Genomic DNA, 24,331 nt, shown 5'->3' on the forward strand with positions numbered 1-24,331 from the left:
AGGAAATGGGAGGGGAGCTGTTGCATTGTGGTAAATTGTGGTCAATGTCATGAGACAAAGTGTATGTGAACTGATGTATGGAAAGTGAATTTACTCTGTAAATTTTCACCCAAATCACAATTTAAAAAGATTTCAGTCTTATTTTTAAGTTTGTCATCTACAAATAAGTTTTATTTTACTGATCCACTGAAAATACTTGACCAAAACATTTCACCAAAATTGGGCTACGTCAGACTTGTAAGAAGTATCAAAATACCATTTGGACTAGTCAGCCCTCTGGAAATTTGAAAATCACATGCAAACACCATTTTGGCCAGAAGAAGATGACATCTGAAGTAGACAGCTAGTTCACAGAGTAAGACCTCACGCATGTTGCTGAATTTTATGGACTTGGTTTAGTATTTGTCTGTGCCGTTGCCAATACTTCTTATTGTGCCTAAATGCTAGAGAAGAAATAGAGCAAGATATTGAAAATTCACCAAGAGGCTACTTGACTTCATTTGGTGCCTCATGTGCCTGATATTCCTTTTCTTGATATTTTAGCTGTTTATCTAAAAAGTTGGATTCTTTATTACAGGCTAGATGGATAATGTTGATTATATTAATTGTTTCTCTAATATTTGTAATCAAGCTACAGTTTTCATGGTAATACAGAGAATTATGTACCTTGGGGAAAAAAGAATGCCCCAAAACCTAAGTCTTTAAAAAGGACCAGCTTCAGATCTTGGATTAGTCTTTTGGAAATGCTGTTGTTCCTCCAAATGTGGCCTCGCTCCACACTTGCCCCAGCCAGAAGATCAGAGAAGCAGAATGTCTGAGCTATGGCATGGTGAAGCAGGATATCTGCCTGTAATATAGTATGTACAGCAGAAAAGAGCCCATAGAGTAAATACATGCAAAAGAAAGTATGCTTTCAACGGTGATCAAGGAATCTCTGTGGAGATTCATGATTAGAAGGGGAAAATATGAAAGAGCACTAAAACTGAGGCATCTGGCATGACTAAGCAACAAACACAGGTCTAAATCTAAATTTCCTTTGCCTTATTTCCTTTTTCTTCTTTCAGAATAGGTGACCTACCCCCACCATGAGTGAATCACACTTAGCTAAGACTATGATGAAAATGTTTTGCATTCAGAAAGAATGCTTATTAACTAATGTATGACAAAGTTATAGTTTGTAGTTAAACAAATAAGGATGTTCCAAGAAAGGAATGATGAGAATGTTTCCCAAAAGAGATGTTTGTGTGCACAGTTTACTTGCACAGAAAGTCTGTGATGGAAAATAGATTAACTGTTGTGCAAAGTTTACCTGTGACACATATGTAACTCATGTGTAAGCCTCATTCCTCCTGACTCATATGGAACCCCTAGCCCTTCAGTATAAAAATCTATCTTCCCTTTTCAGACTCTGAAGCACATGGTATTTTACCAAGTGTTAACTCAGCTTTCAAAAAAAAAAAAAACCAGACTCACTGCTGTCTAGTTGGTTCTGACTCATAGTGACCCCTCCTTGGGTTTCCCAGGCAGTATCTCTACAGAAGTAGATTGCTCAATCATCCTTCTGAGGAACGGCTGGTGGGTTTGACCCTCCAGCCTTCTGGTTGGCAGTCAAATGCCTTAGGCACCATACCACCGGAGCTCCTAACCCAGCTTTGGCCAATGCAAATTCAAGAGTAAAACTCTATTGTTGCTATTTTTACAGAAGGTCTTGTTATGTTTTTTTATACTTGGACACTAGACACAGAGACATATAAAGAGAGAAGATAGAACACCAAGGAAATGCTGAGACTACTGACAAGGAAGGACTCTCATGTAAAGCTGACACCCTGATTTGAATTTCTAGCCTCCAAAACTGTGAGACAATAAATTCCTGTTCTTCAAAGCCACCAACATGTGGTATTTTTTGTTACTCAAGTACTAGGTAACTAAGATATCTGATCAAGTGTAACCCCCTCCCATTCCCATGTATTTTTATATTATATTTATTTCTCAATGTAGGTCAATTAATTCTGTCTTGTATTAGAGTCAATTGTTGACAACTTGCTTCCTCACAGTGTTTGGCTCAGTGCCTAGTTTAGAGCTGGGGCTAGTGATTTAGACTGTGGTTTGGCCCTTGCCTCTAGCACCTGGTTACTGGCAGTTTGGGTGTGGGCAAGTTACTTAACCTCACTAAGCTTCCGTTTCCGTATTTATCAAACAAGGATGAAAATATCACCCATTTTTGTTAGCTATTATCTTATCACATAAACCCAGGGAAGAAAATTCAATTAAACCCTTTGTTCTGGGTACCTAATGCTGCTCTGACAAGAATATACCACAAATGGGATGGCTTGAACCAACAGGAGTTTATTCTCTTACAGTTCGGGAAGCTAGAAGTCCGAGTTCAAAGTGCCAGCCTCTAGGGGCTGAGTGAAAGCCTCTTGACCTTGGGCTTCAGCTCTGCCTCTTGTTCAAAGCCCACTGAAGCTAGAGGCATCTCTTCACTCAGGCAGCTACTGGCTGCTGAGGCTAACAGGCCCAAGGTTGACAATAAAATGGCACAGACCCAATGTTACCAAACAACATGGCAGGCCATGATTCAACTCCATTGAAAGTCCCAAGGTCAGCAAAGTATGGCAGGCTGCTGAACAGCAACATGGCTACATGCAGGGTTTAAGTGTGCCATTAGCTAGAGACCATTCAACAAGGCTTCTCCTTATGTACAGGAAGCAGACCACATCCCCAAGGCAGCTATGCAGCTGCTCATAGTAGATTCCACCATGGAATTGATTACCAGTGTCATCATGGGGAATACTACATCCAGCTGCCCAGCCACTCAACCAGGCCCAGCCAAGTTGACACACAAACTTAACTACTACATTCTGTTCCCAGGTTCCACTGTGTTTTTCTTAGGGACCAGGCCTCCTCTTTTATGATCTAACTCTGGGGTCCCACTTTTCTGGGAGGAAGGACTTCTGCTCATTTCCTGAACATACATGGACTGCAGAGGACACAGCTAGAGGAAAGGGAAAGTGGTGTTCGGTTCACTGCTAAATCACTCCACTGTCTGAGCCATGTGGCCCCATTGTGCTAGCCTGGCCATGCCCAGGTGAACCCAGGGGAAGATCAATGCCAGCTGTATCCTCAGCCCCTCAGCATCCCAGAAAGGGAGGCTTGGAGAAAAGGCTGCTGACCTCCCTATCTTTTCAGATCCATACCTGGGAGACTTGGGAACCTGCAGGTCAAGGAAACCAAACCAAACTCACTGCTGCTGAGTTGATTCTGACTCATAGTGACCCCCTTTGGGTTACTGAGGCGGTAAATCTTTACAGAAGTAGATGGCCCAGTCCTGCTTCTGTGGAGTGACTGGTGAGTTTGAACCACCAACCTACTGGTTAGGAGTCAAATACCTTAGCCCTGGCTTAATCCGAGAGTCTAATACACAGAGTAAATTAGTATTATTTCTCAAGAGAGAAAGGGAGTCCTTTGAGGCTTGCAGGACCCTTAAAGCACAGTTCTGTTTAGATCCAGAAACCAATAAGGAGCCCTGCCCTACATCTGCAAGGCAGGAAGAAACTCAGAGGTTTCTTTTCATGAGTTAGTTGGAGTCCCTGGGTGGTGCAAACGGTTAACATGTTCAGCTGCTAACTGAAAGGCTGACAATTGAATACATCCAGAGCCACCTTGAAAGAAAGTTCTTACTTCTGGTAAGATGGAGGAATAGGCAGACAAGAGACACAGACGTTCTTCAACAAAGAAAAGAAAAACTAATTGACAGAGATACAGAAGATAATCCTGGAGCCTTGAGCTTTGAAAGGAAGAATACAGAAGTGGATTAGGCACCAACTTGTGGAAAAATCTGAACAAAAACAGTGAGTACAGAGACGATTAGAGCTGTGGACTGTCAGCTACTCTGACGGGACCAACAGCCTGAATATTTCCAAGTGGTGTTGGGACCTGAGAATTGACCTAAAGATCAGTCTTGGTCACCAAGGGCTGCAGGAACGACTGTGCTGGTGGCCTATGACTAGGAAGGGAAACAGCAAGGAGGGAGAAAACCTGAGCTATTGACGTTCCACTGTCCAGAGGTTCAGCCATTTTGATTGTTTACATGTGGCAGCCGTTTTGGATATTTAAAATGACCAAGGGTGCAGCCATTTTGAATCTTTACAAGTGGCAACCATTTTGGATTTTGAAGTGATAGCATTCTCATTCAGATTCCAGGGACCTAAGAATAGGCTCTGTTTTCCAAGGTCAGCAGGGACATGCAAGAGGCTGACAACAGGAAAGGAGACAGGTGGTAAGTGTATAAGTGCTGTGAACTAGTGAATAGAGGAGTACAGCACAGTACCCTGCTTGCGTAGATAACATACAAATAAAACGAAGAAATGAAAATCATGGGCAAGTCACTCCAACATACAATCACCAATTAAATATAAACACAAAAATGTCACAATGCCTCGGAGACAACAGAGCATCACAACCCACACAAGAAGTACGATAAAGTGGTAGAAACAAGAGACCAGGATATAGACCCAAAACACATCCCTGAAGAAGACGCAGCATTGGAACTCCCTGTTAAGGAATTCAAAAGAATCCTAGTTAGGTATCTTCAATGAATTGAGAGACAGACCAAGGAAAACACAGAAAAAAACCCTAGAAGAATTTCGGAAGAAAATACAAGAACAAAATGACAAAATAAATGAAAAATTAGAAATGATTCAAAATCTACACATACAAATCCAGAAGATTAATACTAAATTGTCAGAAATAGATAATACATTGAAAGGGCAAAGGAGTAGAACTGATGCAATGGAAGACAGAATTAATGAGATTGAAGACAAATACCTGAATATTTCTTTGGAAAGGGATCAATCAGAAAAAAGATCAAACAAAATGAAGAAAGCCTAAGGTTCATGTGGGATACCATCAAAAGGAATAACCTACATGTCATTGGAATTCCAGAACAGGAAGAGAAAAATAAAACCACTGAGAAAATTGTCCAAGATTTGTTGGAAGAGAACTTCCCTGATATGGTGAAAGATGAGAATATATCCATTCAGGAAGTCCAAACAGGATAGACCCCAAAAGAAAATCACCCAGACATATCATCATCAAACTCACCAAAGACAAAGACAAAGAAAGAATCATGAGAGCAGCACGGAAAAATGAAAACATATCTACAAGGGGCAACCAATAAGACTAAGCTCAGATTTCTTGGCAGAAACCATGCAGCTGAGAAGACAATTAGATGGTATATATAAAACCCCGAAAAGAAAAATTTCCAACCAAGAATTATGTACCCTGCAAAACTGTCCCTCAAATATGTTGATGAAATTAGGGCATTTCCAGATAAGCAGAAATTAAGGGAATTTGTTAAAACCAGACCAACCTTACAAGAGATGCTAAAAGGGAGTCCTTCAGACAGAGAAGCAACAATAGCCAACAACTGACCATTAACACACATGATGATATAACCCAGAAACCAACCCAGCTATGGAAGTATCCAAAGTAAATAAGCCTACAAGATTGTAGACAGGGAACCAGAGACATCAATTGACAAATGAGGACAACTACAAACCAAAAAGAGGAAAAAAAAAACTGTGTCGTTACAGAACTCCTAGATGATAAGGATGTCAAGACAACTACAAAATAGAATGGACTGTTCTAAACATGGAAAGAGAACTATAAATTACAGGGTAACCTCAAAGAAAAATGATAAACCTTCACATTAAAATAAAAAAGAGGACCAACACAAATATTTAGCAAATACTAAAACAATAGCAACAAGGGAAGTGATAACATGATTCATAAACAAAATGAGCTCAGCATAGAAAATTATATGGAACAAAGAAATCGACACCATGAGAAAGCACATAACAAGAATGACAGCAACAAATTCATATTTGCCAGTAATTATATATCTGGCAAGGGACTTATCTCTAAGATTTATAGAAAACTCCAATGCCTCAACACCGAAGGAATTAACAATCTAATTGAAAAATGGGCAGAAGACATGAATAGACACTTCACCAAGGAGGATATTCAGGTGACCAGCTAATACATGAAAAGATGCTCACAATCATTGACCATCAGAGAGAGATGTAAATCAAAACAACAATGAGATACCATCTCACCCCAGCACTGATGGCAAAGTTCAACAAGACAGAAAATAACGAATGCTGGCAGAGATGTGGAGAGATTGGGACTCTCATACTGGGAGAGATTGAGACTGCTGATGTGACTGTGAAGCGACATGACTACTGTGGAAAGCAATATGGCGATTCCTTAAAAAGTTGAAATTGGAGATACCATCTGACCCAGCAATCCCGTTACTAGGTATATATCCTAGAGAGGTGAGAGCCACGACAGGAACAGATATATGCACACTCATTTTCATCACAGCACTATTTACAACAGCAAAAAGATGGAAACAACCTACGTGCCCATCAGCGGAAGAGTGGATGACCTAACTATGGTACATACACATAATGGAATGCTATGCAGCACTAAAGAATAATGTAGAGTCTGCAAAACATAATATGGATGAACTTGGAGGACATTATGCTGAGTGAAATAAGTCAATCACAGGACAAACACAGTATTAGTTTGTTGTTGTGGAGGGTCAAGGAAAGGTTTCTATATGGAAGAAAACTGTCTTTGTTGGTTGCCAGGGGTGGGAGGGGAGGGAAGGGAGGAAACACTGAAAAAAAAATGCATTGACTCATGTCACTTTAGTTTTGTGTATTTCACTGTACATACATTATATTTCAATAAAATGCATTAAAAAAAATCAGCCATTGAAAACCTTATGGAGTACAGGTCTACTCTGACACCACCTAGCCGCCAGGAGTCTGAATAGAATCCACAGCAATTGGCTTACCCTTTTCTAGTTTATGCACACACTTCCCTGCACCTCTCCAAAATATCCACTGGGTGGCAGTGTTGGATGATCCTGGAATTTTAGAAGCTGGCCGCTGGGGAAAAGCAAACAGCCTGGCATCCTTGACGCTTCACTGAAGATGTGAAGAGGTAGAGGGGAGTCATAGCATTCTCCACCCAGTGCCTCCCCATTCTCTGTCCCTCATCCTAGCCATTCCTCACACCTGCAGACTCTCTTCCTTCCTAGATTGTTTTCCCTTTACTTTTCCAGAACTGTCTTGGCTCTGCAGCACCAGGAAAGCTTCCAAGTCACTTAACCTTCCACCTCTTCTTTGTCCTTCTTTAAAGATCTGGGTCAGAGAGGCTTAGTCATACAAGACCCTCAGAGGTGAGTTTCCTGGACAAAGCCTTGCTACCTCCCAAGGGTTCATTCCTTTCAACAAACACACACTTGTTATCTGCTATTTTTCTATCCCATTTTTCACCATCTAATTCTACTTGCTTTAGCATTTTGAGGAAGGCCGTACTTAGTGGTTAGTGACATTCAGGGTCCTGTCCTGCTCTTAAAGGTCTCCTTTGGGCCCCTCAGTCCATCAAATGTCCCTCTTGTAAAAACAAAACAAAACAAAAAAAGTAAAGAAAGAACCAATGCTATCGAGTGGATTTCCACTCATAGTTACCCTATAGGTCAAAGTAGAACTGCCCCATGCGGTTTCCAAATCTGTAATCTTTACAGAAGCAGACTGTCACTTCTTTCTCCCATGGAGTGCTTCCAACCAACCAACCTCACTTTCATCGAGTCAGACCCAACTCATAGCGACCCCTCCTTGGGTTCCGAGGCGGTATCACTACGGAAGTAGATTGCACAACGTTCTTTCCGAGGAGTGGCTGGTGGGTTTGAGCTACCAGCCTCCTGGTTAGCAGTCAAGTGCCTTGCTGGCCTTTCAGTTAGTAGCAGAGTGCTTAACCATTGCACGAAAATTTACCTCTGTGCAGGGGCATCCAAGCTACAAAAGGGAGAGACCTAAATGCAAAGCAGGAGCTTCTTCTCCTTCCCATATGCCCTGTACTTTTCCCTCATTTCTAACTGAACCCTCACGCTGCAGTTCAAGCTTGTTTTCTTTCCGTAAGTTCTCAGTGTTACAAACGCTCTGTGTTCCCCTTGGAATGACCCTTCCTGGACTCAGATAACATCATTAAAATGCACTTGGCGTCAGATTTGCACTGTTTTGAATTTTTTTACAGGACTTGTTTTCAAAGTGCTTTGGCTTCTCCAGAATTCCCTCCTTCCCTTCTGAACAGGCAGTGAGATGTGGTGGGGAATGGCTGACTTGGGGATCAAAGAGGCCTGGGCATGAACTCCAGCGCTGCCACCGACTAGAGTCTCATGACCTTGAGCAGGTCATATAACCTCTCTTAGAGTACTTGTGATACTAAAAGCCAGTTGCCATCAAGTTCATACTAACCTATGGCAACCCCATCTGTGTCAGAGTAGAACTGTGTTCCATAAGGTTTTCATGGCTATAATCTTTTGGAAGCAGACTGCCAGGTCTTTCTTCCAAAGTGCCCCTGGGTGGGTTTAAATGAACAACCCTTCAGTTAGTAGCCCAGCACTTAACCATTTGCACCACCCCAGGACTCCACATAATGAAACTAAAACTGAAAAAAAAAAAAAAAAACATTGCTATTAGGTCTATTCCAACTCATAGTGACCCTAGAGGACAGAATAGAACTGCTCTGTTTCCAACTGGTCTGTTTCCAAGGCTGTAAACCTTTACAAAAGCAGACTGCCTCATCTTTCTCCCGCAGAGCAGCAGGTGGATTCAAGCTGCCTACTTTTTGGTTAGCAGCCAAATGTTTTATCTACTACACCAACCAAGCTCCTTCTTAATGAAAATAAATAATAACAACAACAACAACTCACTGCCATCGAGTCTATTCTGATTCATAGCGACCCCCACTGGGTTTCTGAGGCAGTAAATCATTATAGAAGTAGATTGGCCAGTCTTCCTTCTGCAGAGTGCCTGGTGAATTGCAACCACCAACCTTCTGCTTAGCAGTTAAATGCCTTAATGAAACTCAACTCAGCTGTTGTTGTTGTTGTTACGTGCCATAGAGTCAGACCCGACTCATAGCGACCCCTCCTTGGGTTTCTGAGGCAGTATCACTACGGAAGTAGGTTGCCCCATCTTCCTTCCAAGGAGTGGCTGGTGGGTTTGAACCACCAGCCTTCTGATTAGCAGTCAAGTGCCTTCGGCACTATGCTACCAGAACTCCTCAATTCAGCTAGTGGAGATTAAATGAGTCCATTAAAAGGTGCAACACATCCTCTCCCTTCCCTTAAGAAGTCCACTTGTGGTTCCCACTCCTTAGCTATATGAAGTTGTAGAACTAGCCATGAAACAAAAAAAGAATCATATACTTTATCTTGTCCAAGAAAACCAAATCTACTGCCATTGAGATAATTCCAACTCATAGTGACCCTGTAGAACAGAGTAGAACAGCCTCCAGTGGGATTCCCAGGCTATAAATCTTTACAGAAACAGACTACCTCATCTCTTTCGTGTGGAGTCGCTTATGGGTTTGAATGCTGACCCTTTTGGTTACCAGCCCAATACTTTAACCACAGCACCACCAGTTTTCTTACCCAGCTTTCCCATTTTACAGGTGAGGAAACTGAGGCCCAAAGAGCGTGTTATAGTTAACTAGTGCTACTGTAACAGAAACACCAATGGATGAAATGGATGGCTTTAACACAGGGAATTCTATTCTCTCACAGTTTGGGAAGCTAGAAGTCCAAATTCAGAGCTCCAAAGGGGAAGGCTCTCTCTGTCAGCTCTAGGGGAAGGCCCTTGTGTCTTCAGCTTCTGCTTCCTGGTTCCTTGGAGATCTCCATGTGGCTCGGCATCTATCTTTCCCCATCTCCCCCTTCTTACTTATTTAATCTCTATCTCAGAAGAGATTGACTTGAGATACTCCCTCCACTTTTCTGCCTTATTAACATTACACAGGCCACACATTCCCAAATGAGATTATAATCACAGAGGTTAGGATTTACAATACATATTGGAATTAGTGATCACTGCATTGTCAGTGATGGCAAGCATTGATCTATGAGTGGATAGATGGGTGGACAGGCTGAATGATCAAGTATGTCTAGGCAGGGGGGAGTGTGCCCACGACCATGTGTAGGGTTGGCAGATGATGTTTCTACCTGCATATTTATATGTGCTGTAAGAATGTCTGGTGTAGAGCTGACAAGGGGCGAGGTTGTGGTGGCTACTTGGCCACAGCCAGCTACCCTGAGGGAGTGAGTAGTTGGACCTGTGGGCTCGGGACCATGATCACAGGGAACATTAAGCTCAATTGGCATAACATAGTACACAAAAATATCATTCTGCATCCTGCTTTGGTGAGTAGCAACTGGGGTCTTAAAAGCTTGCAAGTTGCCATCTAGCTGATGCAACAATGGGTCTCTCCTCATCCAGAGCAAAGAAGAATGAAGAAAACCAAAGATGCATGGAAACAATTAGTCCATGGAAGTGGTAGACCACAGGATCCTCAGCCTATATGACCATGAGACCAAAAGAACTAGATGGTGCCCTGCTACCACCATCAATGGCTTGGAAAGGGACGAGTGCAGGAGATCCTGGGTAGAGTGGGAGAACAATGTGGAACAAAACTCAAAATCATTAAAAAAAAAAAAAAAGACCACGTTTATTGGTGATACCCCCAAGACTATGGTCCCTACTTATCCTTCGGGTGTATAACTAAACTCATTCTGTGGCTTCTAGCCAAACAATAGACAGGCATATGGGGTGAGCATTTACATTAGGTAGATATACTCCTTGGAGCAATCAATCATGGGAGAACAGAAGGGCAGTGTTTGCATGGGGAGATAGCTCTGGGGGCAGGACTGCATGGGAGGGAAGGATACAGAAAAGAGGTAACCACAGGGAGGAAGTGGGAAGAGGACTGTTACATTGTAGGGAACTACAGCCAATGTCATGAAGCAAAATGTGTATGAACTGCTGTATGGAAAATGAATTTGCTTTGTAAACTTTCACCCAAATCACAATAAAAATTAACAACAAAAAAAAGATTTACAATACATATTTGGGGAGTGGAGAACACAATTCAATTTATAATGAAGGTCACGTGCCTCAAGGTCATCCAAGTAATAGCAGAGCTAGGACTGGAACTTCAAAGCTGGTAGTCTTTGCTTGATATCAAGTTACCTCTCAGCTCTGGTGGCACAGTGCCTAAGGCACTTGACTGCTAACCAGAAGGCTGGTGGGAACCACCAGCCACTCCTCAGAAGGAAGATTGGGCAATCTACTTTGTAGTGATATCGCCTCGGAAACCCAAGGAGGGGATGCTATGAGTTGGATCCAACTCAATGGGAGTGAGTTTTGTTTTTGTTTTGTTTTGTTTCAGTTATTCCCTTTTTCTATTGGCCAAAAGCAGCAAAGAGCAAAGGAGAAAGACTGGAGGTTACAGCAATAATCAGGCCCAGATAAACCAGCCACATGACATGGACACTAAGGCATCAGTATTTGTTTAGCTATTTTATAGCAGCAAGAGCAGGGATAGTGCCTGCACTCCTGGTTGGGCCTAATGTGGCTCACTCAAAGTGTTCTCCTTTGGTGGCCTCAGTGTGAGGCACACTTAAAAGTTACAGTAATTTCAGAAAATAACCAGTGTTATGGGTTGAATTTTGTCCCAAAAAAATATACATTGATGTCCTAACCCCTGGTCCCTATGAATGGGACCTTATTTGCAGATATAATCAAGTTAAGATGAGATCATACTAGTTAAGGGTGGTCCTTAATCCAATATGACTAGTGTCCTTTTAAGAGGAAGAGAAGAAACAGATAGACACACTGGGAGAATGCCATGTAATGATGAAGGCAGAGATCAGAGTGATGCGTCTACAGGTCAAGGGATGCCAAGGGTTGCCAGCGAGCGATGCCGGAAACTAAGAGAAGGGCATGGAACAGATTCTCCCACATAGTCTTCAGCCCTGCCAACACCTTGAATTCAACACCTGCTAGCCTCCGAAATGTGAGAAAATAAATTTCTGTCATTTTAGGGCCCCCAGATTGTGGTAATTTATTACAGAAGCCCTGGGAAACTAACTCAGCCAGAGTGGCTCAAGTCCTCAAATTATGGTGCAGAAGAAGGAGTTGAAGGTCTGAAAGAAACAAAGCCCCCAGGGCCCCTGAGGACTCTCTTCAACTTTAAACTGCTGATATGCACACTGGGGGTAGGGCACCACAGAGCTGCTCTTTATAACCACAGGTAGATTGGGGACTGAAAACTTCAAGAAGGATAATTCCAGGTTGACAAAAGGCAATCAAAAAGTTAGCTCTGCCTGTGGCCATCTAAGCTACAACAATAGATTTCCATTCACTTAAATAGCAGTGGAAGGAGGAGAGTCAGGAATAGAGAAGGGAATTTACCACCATGGACTTAATGCCTCCTATGCCATGAGACCAGAAGAACTGGATGGTACCTGGCTGCCATTACTGAACATCTTGATCTAAGATTCTGTAAAGGAATCCTATAAAAGGGGGAAAAACAGAACAGAATTTCAAATTCTCAACGGAATCCTGACCTTCTGGAACCATTGAAGCTAAGTGAACACCTGAAACTATTGCACTGAGATAATGTTTAAACCTTAAACCAGAACCAAAATTTTGCCCAGAAGTCTGCTTTGAATCTAGCAATGTTGTTATTGTGGTTATGTGCCATGGAGTCAGACCTGACTCATAGAGAAACCTCCTTGGTTTCTGAGGAGGTATCACTATGGATGTAGACTGCTCAACCTTCCTTCCAAGGAGTGGCTGGTGGGTTTGAACCACCAGCCTTCTGGTTAGCAGTCAAGTGCCTTAGGCACTACGCCACCAGAGTTCCTGAATTTAGCAATAGTTTCACTTAATTAATAATGTATGTCTGTTTTGAGCTGGTGTTCTTTCAAAGATATATCTAAATAAGATCTAATTTCAACATCTTGAAACGTTAGATGAGAGCTTAGGGGGCAGTGAGTTTATGCTAATGATGGTGGGATAATTTGGAAAAGGATGGCGAGAATGGTTATACAACTTGAAGAATGTAAACAATGTCACTGAATCAAACGTGTAGAATTTGTTCAAATGGTGTGTCCTTTGCTGCTTATATTTTTACCAAAACAATTAATATAAATTTAAAGTAAATGGTTAGCACTGTCCAAAATTGGAATGGTCATGGTGGGAGGCAATAAATGCTGGTCACTGAAGGCCTGTGGGCACCAGCTGGAGAACCATGAAGTCAAAGCCCTTAGGAATCCTCAGAGAGACTAAAGCACAGAATGGCAAGATCACCTCCAGTTCATAGGCTGCTTGAATACTTGAGTTTTGAGAGCAGTGCAACAGAATGGCTGATCGCATGAATTCTGGAGCCACGTGGCTCAGTTCAAATCCTAGCTGTTGCCTGGACTGGCTGTGTGACTTTGAGCAAATGCTTAACCTCTCTGTGAAAGAGAGAGGAACCTGTTCTCCTTTGGGGAGCTATCTTCCTCTAGGCATACCCATTGAGGGGGCTGCTAGATCCAAAGCAGGAAGACATGAGATTATCTGGAAGCACACATTTCTCGAGTCCTTCCTGCAGGTCAGGCACTGAGATAAACTCCCTGTATGTATTATCTCATCGAATCTTCAGAACAAGCATTAGGTGTTATTACTCCCATTTTACAGATTCACAGGGGAAAAATAGTCCACTTGAGGTGACATGAGTGATAAGCAGCAGAGCTAGGACACAACCCCAGGTCTTTCTGACTTCAGGTCTTAACCTAATCTGGTTTTAAACCAGTTAGAGCCTTCCAGGCAGTTCAGAGTGACAAGGGCATAGATTCCTAGAACCAGAAGGTAGAGGGAGGGCAGGGGGACATCAGATCACGAAGGGCTTTGCTTGCCTTTTAGCAAATGTAGATTGTATCATGGCAATAGGGAGCCATTGGGAAGCTGAAACAGGTAAGTGACATGATCTGATTTGCTCTTTAGAAGGAAAAGAAACAAGAGGGGAGTTCATCTGGAGGCAGTGGGCCCAGGAAGGAAGGGTTGTAGTGGCCCAGGCAGTGCCTGATGGTGGCTTGACCCAAGGTAGCACAGGGAAGTAGAGGAAATCAGGGAGAAGTGAACAGATGGATGCAGGGATGCCCAAGGTCGGGGAGAAAGCAAGCTGGTAAGGACTCCCAGGTTTCTGGTTTGGGAAACTGGGTGAATGGTGCGTGTCTCTCACAACAGAGGGAATGTGAGGGAGAAGCAGACCTGGCAAGCAAAGCAGGTGAGCCTGCATCTTAGGAGAGAGGCTTGGGCTGAAAACAGAGGGTCCAACAAGCCAAAGCCAGCAGGTCCAGGGAAGCTGGCTCAGGTGCCCGGAGCATGGGCCCAATGGGCTAGGAAGAGCCCACTTGGCTCCAGACGTTGTCTTGACCCAGGCCCACTGCCTCACCAGATTGAGGCTGTTACCACTGTGAGCAGTTGGGACTCTACACAGATGGGATCCGTCTGAGGAGATGACTATGAACACGAACTGTCCCTCTTACAGACCGAGTATTCAGAGTTGCCTTCCCCAATGTCCAGGCCACCCTGGGAAGCCTGAGTGAACCACCATATGCCGGAAAGAGACCTGAGTTGGAAAAGCTGAGAGACACAGGGATTGAAGTGGGACACTGCCAGTTTGCTCTGGAGTTGTCCCCCATAGGGCAGCTGAATTCACAGGTGGTCCCAAGGGGATGTGGCCGAGGGAACAAAAGGCACTTGCTATAACAAACACTTCATGAGGAGCTATGGTAGCATAATGTCTAAGGCACTTGACTGCTAACCAGAAGGCTGGCGGTTCAAACCCACCAGCCAGAAGGAAAATTGGGCAATTTACTTCTGTAGTGATACCACCTCAGAAACCCAAGGAGGTGTCACTATGAGTCGGATTCAACTCCACGGCAATGAGTTTGGTTTTTGGTATGATGATAAGGATGATGATGTTGATTAAATAATAAAATAAAATAAAAAAGGCCAACCAAAAAAAAAAAAAAACTTACTGCCATCGAGTCGGATCCAACTCATAGTAACCTCTCCTTGGGTTTCTGAGGCGGAATCACTACAGAAGTAGATTGCCCCATCTTCCTTCCAAGGAGTGGCTGGTGGGTTTGAACCACCAGCCTTCTGGTTAGCAGTCAACTGCCTTAGGCAGTTGCCATCAAATCAGAATGTGACTCACTGTATTGGGTTTAAACCAGCCCTTAACCATTTGCAAGGGAGCTCTGGTAGCATAGTGGCTAAGGCACTTGACTGCTAACCAGAAGTCTGGAGGTTCAAACCCACCAGCCACTCCTCAGAAGGAAGATGGGGCAATCTACTTCCATAGTGATACTGCCTCGGAAACCCAAGGAGGGGTCGCTATGAGTCGGGTCCAACTCGACAGCACACAACAACAACAACCATTTGCAAAAGTGACAGATTCCTGATGATGTTAATCCTGTTGTGAGATGCTAGCCAGTCGATTTTCAATTTATGTGACCCCACATGACAAAGCAGAACTACCCCTTAGGGTTTTCTTGGTTGTAATCTTTATCTGAGCACATTGCCAGGTCTTTCTCCCACAGAGCCACAGGGTGGATTCAAATGGCCAAGGTCTTAACAGTTCCACCACCAGGGTTTTTTAATGATGTTGACAGCTAACACTTAGAGTTTTCTGTAGGATAGGAACTGTTCTAAGTGTTTTATATTGCTTGCAACCACACAATCAAGATTTACAGTTGAGGAAACTGAGTCAAAGGGCTAAACTGTGGCAGGGCTGGGATTGGCCCTAGACATGCTGGCACCAACAGCTGTACTTCAGTCACTATGCTATTCTGCCTTTGGGTGTTAATAGAAGTGGGCCTGATTGTAAGACAACAGCAGGGTGCCTGACACAGAGTAACAATAAAACAAAACAAAAACCTATTGTCATCAAGTCAATTCTGAGAGTTGTTGTTATTGAGTCGGGCTTGACTCACAGTGACCCCTCCTTGGGTTTCCAAGGCAGTATCACTACAGAAGTAGATTGCCCCATCTTCCTTTAGAGGAGTGGGTGGTGGGTTTGAACCACCAGCCTTCTGATTAGCAGTCAAGTGCCTTAGGCACTATGCTACCGGAGCTCCCAATTCTGAGAGTAGCAGCTGCAAAACATGAGGGAAGACCACCCCCTCCACACATTCCTTAAGATAATCTTTGCTTTAGTCAATATTTGCAGTACGGTGGGATGAGTGAAGGGAAGGGAGTGGTCTTGGGGGTGTAGACCTTGCCTAGGGAAGGGACCAAAGGACACACTAGCTGTTCTTTTGTGGCCAGAAGTAAGAAGCAGTGACCACTATGGGACTAGAAAGGAAGCTAACATTGACTAACACATAATAACTTAACATCAGGTGCCCTGGTGGCACAATAGCTAAGCACTCAGCTGATAACTGAAAGGTTGGTGGTTCAAATCCACTTAGTGGCTCCGCCGGAGAAAGCCCTAGCAATCTGCTGCCATAAAGATTAGAGTCAAGAAAACCCTACAGAGTTCTACCTATCACATGGGGTAACCGTGAGTTGGAATCAATTTGACGGTACCCAACAAAAACAGCTTAACCTCCAGTTAGGCTAGCTGATGCCCACCTTTTATAAGGTAATCCTTATTACCCTGTGAGGGAGTCCCTGAGTGGTACAAAAAAATTAACTGCTTGACTACTAATGGAAATGTTGGCAGTTCAAACATACCCAGAGGTACTGCAGAAGAAAGGCCTGGCTATCAGCTTCCGAAAGGTCAATCTTGAAAATCCCATGGAGCAGTTCTACTGTGAACATATAGGATTGTCATGAGTCAGAGTAGACTTTACAGCAATGGGTTGACCCTGTGAAGAAAGTCCCTGGGTGCTGCAAACAGTTAACACTCTGGGCTACTAACTGAAGGTTTGAGTTCACACAGACGCACCTTAAAAAAAAGTCTTGGTGATCTACTTCCAAAACACCAGCCACCAATAACCATGTGGAGTACAGTTCTACTCTGACACACCTGTGGCAACCACAAGTCACAGTCAACTTGATGGCCACAGGCTTTTGTGTGTTTGTTTCATCCTGTGAAGTAGGCTGTACTTGTTCCACTTGACAAATCAGGAAACCAAGGCTCAGAGAAATTAAATAATTTGCTCAAGTTACCAGCAGGTGTCAGAGCCGGAAACTGGATTGGACTCATGCTCTTTTTCTTACAGAGCACTGCCAAGCCGAGATACCTACAAAGACACTTTTGAGGACTAGGATCCAAATCCTATTTTCTGGAAATAATAGTTTTTATGTTTATTTCTTTCTTTAGTTAGGTTTGTTTTTGAATGGCAGGGGGAAGAAGGGAATGATAGACCTCTGGGAGGCAGGAGATAGGAGCAGGGGTCGAAGGAAGAATCCAAAGAGGAAAATGAAAGTCAAGGGCTGTTCATCCCACCCAAGCAGCGTGGTATAGGGGCTGGAGTGCAAGTCCTGAAGTCACCACAATCTTGAGTAGTTTACTTCACCTCTCTCTGCCTCAGTTTCCTCTTTATGAAATGGTTCTTAAGTAAGAGCTACCAAAAAAACAAAACCAAACCCACTGCCATGGAGTCAGATCCAACTCATCCTTGGGTTTCCGAGGCAGCATCACTATGGAAGTAGATTGCCCAGTCTTCCTTCTGAAGAGTGGCTGGTTGGTTTGACTCTCCAGCCTTCTGGTTAGCAGTCAAATGCCTTAGGCACTACACCACCAGAGCTCCTAAGTAAGAACTAGCACATAGAATTGTGAGGACTAAATGTTGCACTGGGTTAGAGGTGCTTAGCACTGTGTTTGCCACATGGTAAACATATGTTATCAATTAGCGTGATTATTAAATCTCCCTTAAGAGTTTTTCTCTGTCCATATCTTTTTATAAAAAAAAAAAAAAAGAGAGAAAGAAAAGAAGACGAAGAAGAAGCAAAATAAGGCAAAGAAAATGTGTAGGCAAATCAAATGCATAAGAGTGTAGGTAAATTAATTGACCTAAGGACCCAGTGTGGCAAGTAGGAGTTACAAATCCCTGTGGTGTTGGTTAGGGGAGGCTTATGGAAGGAGTGTGGAACAGGGTTCTGGAGGACAGCTTGGTGAAGGACATGGAAATAGCTCAGACCTCAGGGAAAGTGAGGGGTGGGTCAAGCTGGGAAGCAAACCAAATGGAATAACCAGGACTGGTAGTTGGCACATAGAGAAACAGCAGAAAGCTAAGCTGGCGACCTCAAGTTATGAGGGAAGTTCCATAAGGAAACTGAATAGAGACACCAGCATTTATTGAATGTCGGCAACAATTTATTTAATCCTCACAACAACCCTGTAGAGTTGTTGACATAAGAGGACACTGAGGCCCAGAGAAGCAAATTAAACTTGCCTGGTAACAGGCAAAGATCGCAGTCCTGGTCTGGCTGACTAAAGCACCCGCAGCACACTGGCTGGGGCACATAAGGCTCCAGCCTCAACTGGCCCTAAACCAAACCAGCCTTGCGGTACGGTCATCCATTGAGTCCACTGCCCTCCCAGACCACTCCTGCAGCTGAGTAGACCCCTCATCTTAAACTGTATTTCATAGACCACCCCTATGAAATGCCAGAATCTCACAGAGCCAGGACCTCAGCACTTCCATCACTAGGTTCAGGAACGGAGATGAAGGCTCTCTGGGCAAGAGGCTCAGTAGGAGCCTTTCCATACCAGAGCCTCCCTTGACTGCAACGCACCATGCCTGCCACAAATCCTGAGCTGAAGGATCCAGTGTTTAGAACACCTGTCTGAGTGATTCCAACTGGGACCTGGAGAACAAACCTGGCAGGGGCTGTCACGTGGCTCTCAAGAGTACCCTTGGACCCTCTCAGATCCCCCATTTGAGCAGTCTGAGCTTCCCACACACATTCTTCCAAGAGTAAAGGGTATCCTTTCTCTGTCCACCCCAAAGCACCCTGAGCTGCACTTCCAACTTCAGAGCCCTGTGGGCCAGCCGGTCTGTAAAGTCTGGGTTGTAAGTTGCCATGATGTTGATTTCCACTGATGGCCAGGGAGGCCATGTGCTCGGAGTAGAACAGCTTCACAGGGTTTTCAAAGCTGTGATGTTTTGGAAGATCGCCTGGTCTTTCTTCCTAGGCACCTCTGAGTGGGTTCAAAGTGCCAACCTTCCACTAGTAGAACCGTTTGCGCCACCAAGGTTTGTGCGGAGGCCCATTTTGTGAGTAGCTGGCCCGACCTAGGGCAGCCGCAGCCCCAGCTTCCCCTGCCTGGGGCCCTACTGAGAGGAAGCCCAGAGGGTCGGCTCTGCAATTCTGCTTGTTCCTTGGCTCCTCTCAGTGGGAGCGAACGCAGCAGCGAGTTTTGCCACACTGCGGTCCCGCACCTGCTGCATTCGCCTGCGAAGCCAAAGCTTAGGCTGGGTAAGAGGGTGATGGTGGTGGTGGAGGCAGAGCTAGAGCTGGGGGCGCGCCGGCGGGAGAGGGCAGCGAGGATTTGCAGAGCCTGTCTGGCAGCCTTGTAATAATAGCAGCACATCTCCCGCGGGGCTGGGTCCCTCCTCGGGCCTGGGATAGCTGCTATCGATTGTTTCCTCCTTGGCTGATTCATTATGTTGGCAGGAGCTTTGGAAGCGCTCAACTTCTGCCCCCTCCATCTCTCCGGACCCCGTCCCCATGCTCGACAGCACCCAACTGAGCTCCTCACGAGGTTCTGGTTAGTAACGGGCTCTGCCAAATAAGGGGGTACTCTCGTTGGGTGGAGGCAGAGACCCGGGGGCCCAACTAGGTGGCCAGCTCGGCGGCGGCGGGCGTTGAGCCTCGCCGGCTCTTGCACCCGCCGGTCCCTTTAATTGGAGTTCGCAGGCGGGCCAGGTGCGGCGCTGCGTGGCGCGGTGCGGCGCGGGGCGGCTGCGGGCGGCGGCCGGGCGCTCTGTACGCGCCGCCCGCGGGACTGCAGAGTCGGCTCCCGGCTGGCCGCCCGCAACCGCGGTTCGGCCGGCGCTTGCCCTAAACCAAGAACATGGAGGCTCCGAGTGCCCATCCGCAAGGGTAAATCGGGGTCGGGCGTTCAGATGAGCATGCTGCCTCTCCCTGTCCGGCTGCAGCACCCGTCGAGAAAGGCTACCGGGCAGCCGGTAGCACAGCCTGCAGGGCGGAAGGCTCAGGTTGAGCCCCGTGCGGGCGAGCCCGTGCCCACCACGGCTGCAGGGCCCGCGGGTCCCAACGCCGGGGCTGGCAATGGGGGCTTGCACTCTGCGGAAGACGAGTGCAGGAAACGAGCTCGGGGACCCTCTGGGGGGTGCGTGGCACCAGGAGGAGGGCGCTTCAAGGAGCTGGCGGGTGATGGGAAGTGCATCTGCCGGCGTAACCATGTCTGGTAAATAGCGCCGGTTGGTAGGACCCGAGTCATTTGGGACGGCCGAGCCATACCCCTCTCCCGCACTAAGTCAAAACAGCTTTGCGGCAGAGACAAGCTTTTCCCCTTCCGGGGGCTGTGGGCTGCTACGGAGCGCCGGTGCTTAGAAGGCGAGGAAGCTGAGATCTGGGGCAGCCGTGCAGGGCAACCCACCCCCCACCCGAGTTCAGGCTCCAGGGTTTCCTGGTGGTGATGGAACCTCGGCAGTTCCTTGCCTTGATCCCTGGGGCAAAAGCACTGGGCTGCGCTGGGGCCCTCCGAGGGAGCCGAGTGTGCAAAAGGGGGTTAAGGGGGCGCTCGCCACCGCGATTACTGAGTGGTAGGTGCAGTCAGGCTGCGCGGAGCCAAGCGGAGAGCGTGCCGGGAGGATCCCGGCCAGAGCTCAGGGAGATTGGGAGAGGGCATAGACCCCTCCCCACCCTGGGGCCGAAGGGATTGGGCTGGCACGGGGCCAGCCCGGAAGCCAGTTTGCTCCAGGCTCTCCTGAATCTGCTGCCAACCCGCCTCACAGGCAGGCTGGCCGAGCGTTTGTTCTGCACTCCCTGCCGCGGAGATGTGAGGGATTTTTCCTTGGGGAGAAATCGGTGGTCGAACGCCTGCCAGGCTCAAATGCCACCCCACTCGGAGGAAGGCCTGCGGCCCAGGAATCCCCAGGGGAGCGTAAGTCCAGAGCCCAGCCAGCCAGCTTCTGTACAGAAGCGACCTTCCTGTGCATGAGGTCTCCCTAGTTGGGCTCTGAAGCGGGGCGGGGGGGTGGAGGAGGCATTACTTCTTCTGCTAGGACCCAGCAGAGGTCAGAGCTTGTAGTGTGGCTGCAGGCAGTCCTCCCTTTGGAATACTCTCTGTCCTGTCGTGCTGCTGCTGCTGGTGGTGGTGGGTGTTCATTGCCCAGAGTCCCTCCCCAAAGCGGCCGAGGGTGAGGGATCTGGCTTAGCCCCAAGAAGACCCCTGGAGAAGAGTGACCTGGACAAGCCTGCAGGCTTTTTCCTTAGGAGAAGTAGCTTCAGTCTGATGGGTAGCCTGCCTTGAGAAGGCTGGGTGGCTGAGGAGTAGCTCTCAGGTGTGGCTCCAGAATGGAAGGTAGGCATAGGAACCTGTCACCTGCAGTGAGAGAAGCTGCCAGAGCCCTCCTAAGTCTTGTCACCAGCAGCTGGAAAACTCTGGTTCCACCTTGCTGCTGTTTTTCCCAGGCAACATCACACCTCCTGAGGACAGCCAGGCGGACTGCAGCCTTTGCTGAGCTCTGCATCTTGCCTCCTTTCTTCCAGACGCTTCAGACCCAAGCTCGGCTGTGGGAGTCCTGCGTGCCCCTGACCAGGCACCCTGCTGCTCCTCCAGCCCAGCCCAGCCCAGCCAGGCCCTGGAGCTCACCTCCAGGACCTGGAGCCTGCCCTCCTGCCCAGAATGACTCACCGTTATTTCTAGCCCTGGTGAAACGACGTGATGAGGAGTTGAGCTGCCAGCATGTATATCTAGGATCCCCACAGCATCTCCTCTGCTCTACAAGAAAGAGAGCTTCAGAGTCCTGCCTCGCCAGGTAAATCAATCTGCTGTTTAATACCAACCATGTGTAGTCATTGGGGTGGAGGCAATGAGAGACCCAGGCCTGAGATTCCCACTATGAATACTTCCCAGGGTATAGTTATTCTCAAGACATTAGTTGAGTTCCTCCAAGAGGGCATCCTTCCAGCCTTCTAGTGTGGAGTTATGCTGAAAGCTATGGTGAGAGGGGGCCTGGACCAGCCACCTTCCCCCAGTGCAGGGCATTCCAGAGCTTGCTTGAGAGATCACCACCTGTCCCCCTGGATCTCCAGCCAACTTAAATAAGGTGAAAGTGAAATGTTTGTGGTGATGGTGGTGGTAATGGTAGACACAAATCAGCAATACAGGTCAAGCTGCCAGTGCTCAATGATCTCACACCCTTCACTGCCTCTGTCTTTCAGCCCAGCGAGGCTGTCTGTCCAGCTTTCAGGGAGCCCTCAGGGCTCTCCATCAGGAGCTCAGGCCAATGCTACTGTGTTTCCTGGTGCCAATAGCAGCACCCTGAGTTCCCTGCTACCAGGCAGCTGAAGGCGTAGCGTGAGGCGATTTTCTCAGTCCCAATTATGACAGTGGCCACTGGAGACCCGGCGGACGAGGCTGCTGCCCTCCCTGGGCACCCACAGGATACCTATGACCCAGAGGCAGACCATGAGTGCTGTGAGAGAGTGGTGATTAACATCTCAGGGCTGCGGTTTGAGACACAGCTCAAGACTTTAGCCCAGTTTCCAGAGACCCTCTTAGGGGACCCAAAGAAGCGGATGAGGTACTTTGATCCCCTTCGAAATGAGTACTTTTTTGATCGGAACCGCCCCAGCTTTGATGCCATCTTATACTACTACCAGTCTGGGGGCCGGCTGAGGCGACCTGTGAATGTGCCCTTGGACATATTTTCTGAAGAAATTCGGTTTTATGAGTTAGGAGAAGAAGCAATGGAGATGTTTCGGGAAGATGAAGGCTACATCAAGGAGGAAGAGCGTCCTCTGCCTGAAAATGAGTTTCAGAGACAGGTGTGGCTTCTCTTTGAGTATCCAGAGAGCTCAGGGCCTGCCCGGATTATAGCTATTGTGTCTGTCATGGTGATCTTGATTTCCATCGTCAGTTTTTGTCTTGAAACGTTGCCCATATTCCGGGACGAAAACGAAGATATGCATGGTGGTGGCATGACCTTCCACACCTATTCCAACAGCACCGTTGGGTACCAGCAGTCCACTTCCTTCACTGACCCTTTCTTCATTGTAGAGACCCTCTGTATCATCTGGTTCTCCTTTGAGTTCTTGGTAAGGTTCTTTGCCTGTCCCAGTAAAGCAGGCTTCTTCACCAACATTATGAACATCATTGACATTGTGGCCATCATCCCCTACTTCATCACCCTGGGGACGGAACTGGCTGAGAAGCCAGAGGACGCCCAGCAAGGCCAACAGGCCATGTCACTGGCCATCCTCCGTGTCATCCGCTTGGTAAGAGTCTTTAGGATTTTCAAGTTGTCCAGACACTCCAAAGGTCTCCAGATTCTAGGTCAGACCCTCAAAGCCAGCATGAGAGAGCTGGGCCTCCTGATATTCTTCCTCTTCATCGGGGTCATCCTTTTCTCTAGTGCTGTCTATTTCGCAGAGGCCGATGAGCGTGAGTCCCAGTTCCCCAGCATCCCGGATGCCTTCTGGTGGGCAGTCGTCTCCATGACAACTGTAGGCTATGGAGACATGGTTCCGACTACCATTGGAGGAAAGATTGTGGGTTCCCTATGTGCAATTGCAGGTGTGTTAACCATTGCCTTACCGGTCCCTGTCATAGTGTCCAATTTCAACTACTTCTATCACCGGGAGACAGAGGGAGAGGAACAGGCCCAGTACTTGCAAGTGACAAGCTGTCCAAAGATCCCATCCTCCCCTGACCTAAAGAAAAGTAGAAGTGCCTCTACCATTAGTAAGTCTGATTACATGGAGATTCAAGAGGGGGTAAACAACAGTAATGAGGACTTTCGAGAGGAAAACTTGAAAACAGCCAACTGCACCTTGGCTAACACAAACTATGTGAATATTACCAAAATGTTAACTGATGTTTGATTGAAACCTATTAACATACTCACAGCTCAATGGAACTAATGCAGATATTGCATAATAGCCTGCATTGTAGTCAGTGTGCTCTACAGTGTGTATCTGGTTCTGCATGGAAAGCAATAGTCATGCAACTGACTTTTGATCTTTTGATTTTGATTTAGAACACAGAATATCTATCCTTGGCTTTCATGCAAATCTTCATCACCGGCTAATGGGTCTCTAAAGATCAGAGTCACCTATGGAGTTAGCATTCAGAAAAGCACATTCAGGCCACCTCATGTCTAAGACACAGCCCACTGCAGCAGTGCCACCTTTCCTTCCTAATTAACTGCACACAGCACTCAAGAGATGTACCCTCTTCACCACACCCCCCACACACACACACACTGGTTTTGAGCCTAGCC

The 24,331-nt window shown here is 46.5% G+C and overlaps 1 protein-coding gene across 1 annotated transcript; it reads left to right on the plus strand.

Annotated features, from left to right (window-relative positions):
* The first annotated feature begins 22,433 nt into the window (after positions 1-22,433).
* Positions 22,434-23,933, plus strand: KCNA2 (potassium voltage-gated channel subfamily A member 2). Its single transcript, XM_007949421.1, has one exon. It carries the CDS (start codon positions 22,434-22,436, stop codon positions 23,931-23,933), a length of 1,500 nt encoding a protein of 499 aa, XP_007947612.1.
* The last annotated feature ends 398 nt before the right edge of the window (positions 23,934-24,331 follow it).

The sequence above is a fragment of the Orycteropus afer genome, unplaced genomic scaffold, assembly GCF_000298275.1.
Source record: "Orycteropus afer afer isolate SDZICR_OR568_19922 unplaced genomic scaffold, OryAfe1.0 scaffold00010, whole genome shotgun sequence".
Lineage (NCBI taxonomy): Eukaryota > Metazoa > Chordata > Mammalia > Tubulidentata > Orycteropodidae > Orycteropus > Orycteropus afer.

Coding starts and splice junctions, on each gene's coding strand:
- KCNA2 (XM_007949421.1), top strand. CDS start 22,434: ATGACAGTGGCCACTGGAGACCCGGCGGACGAGGCTGCTGCCCTCCCT.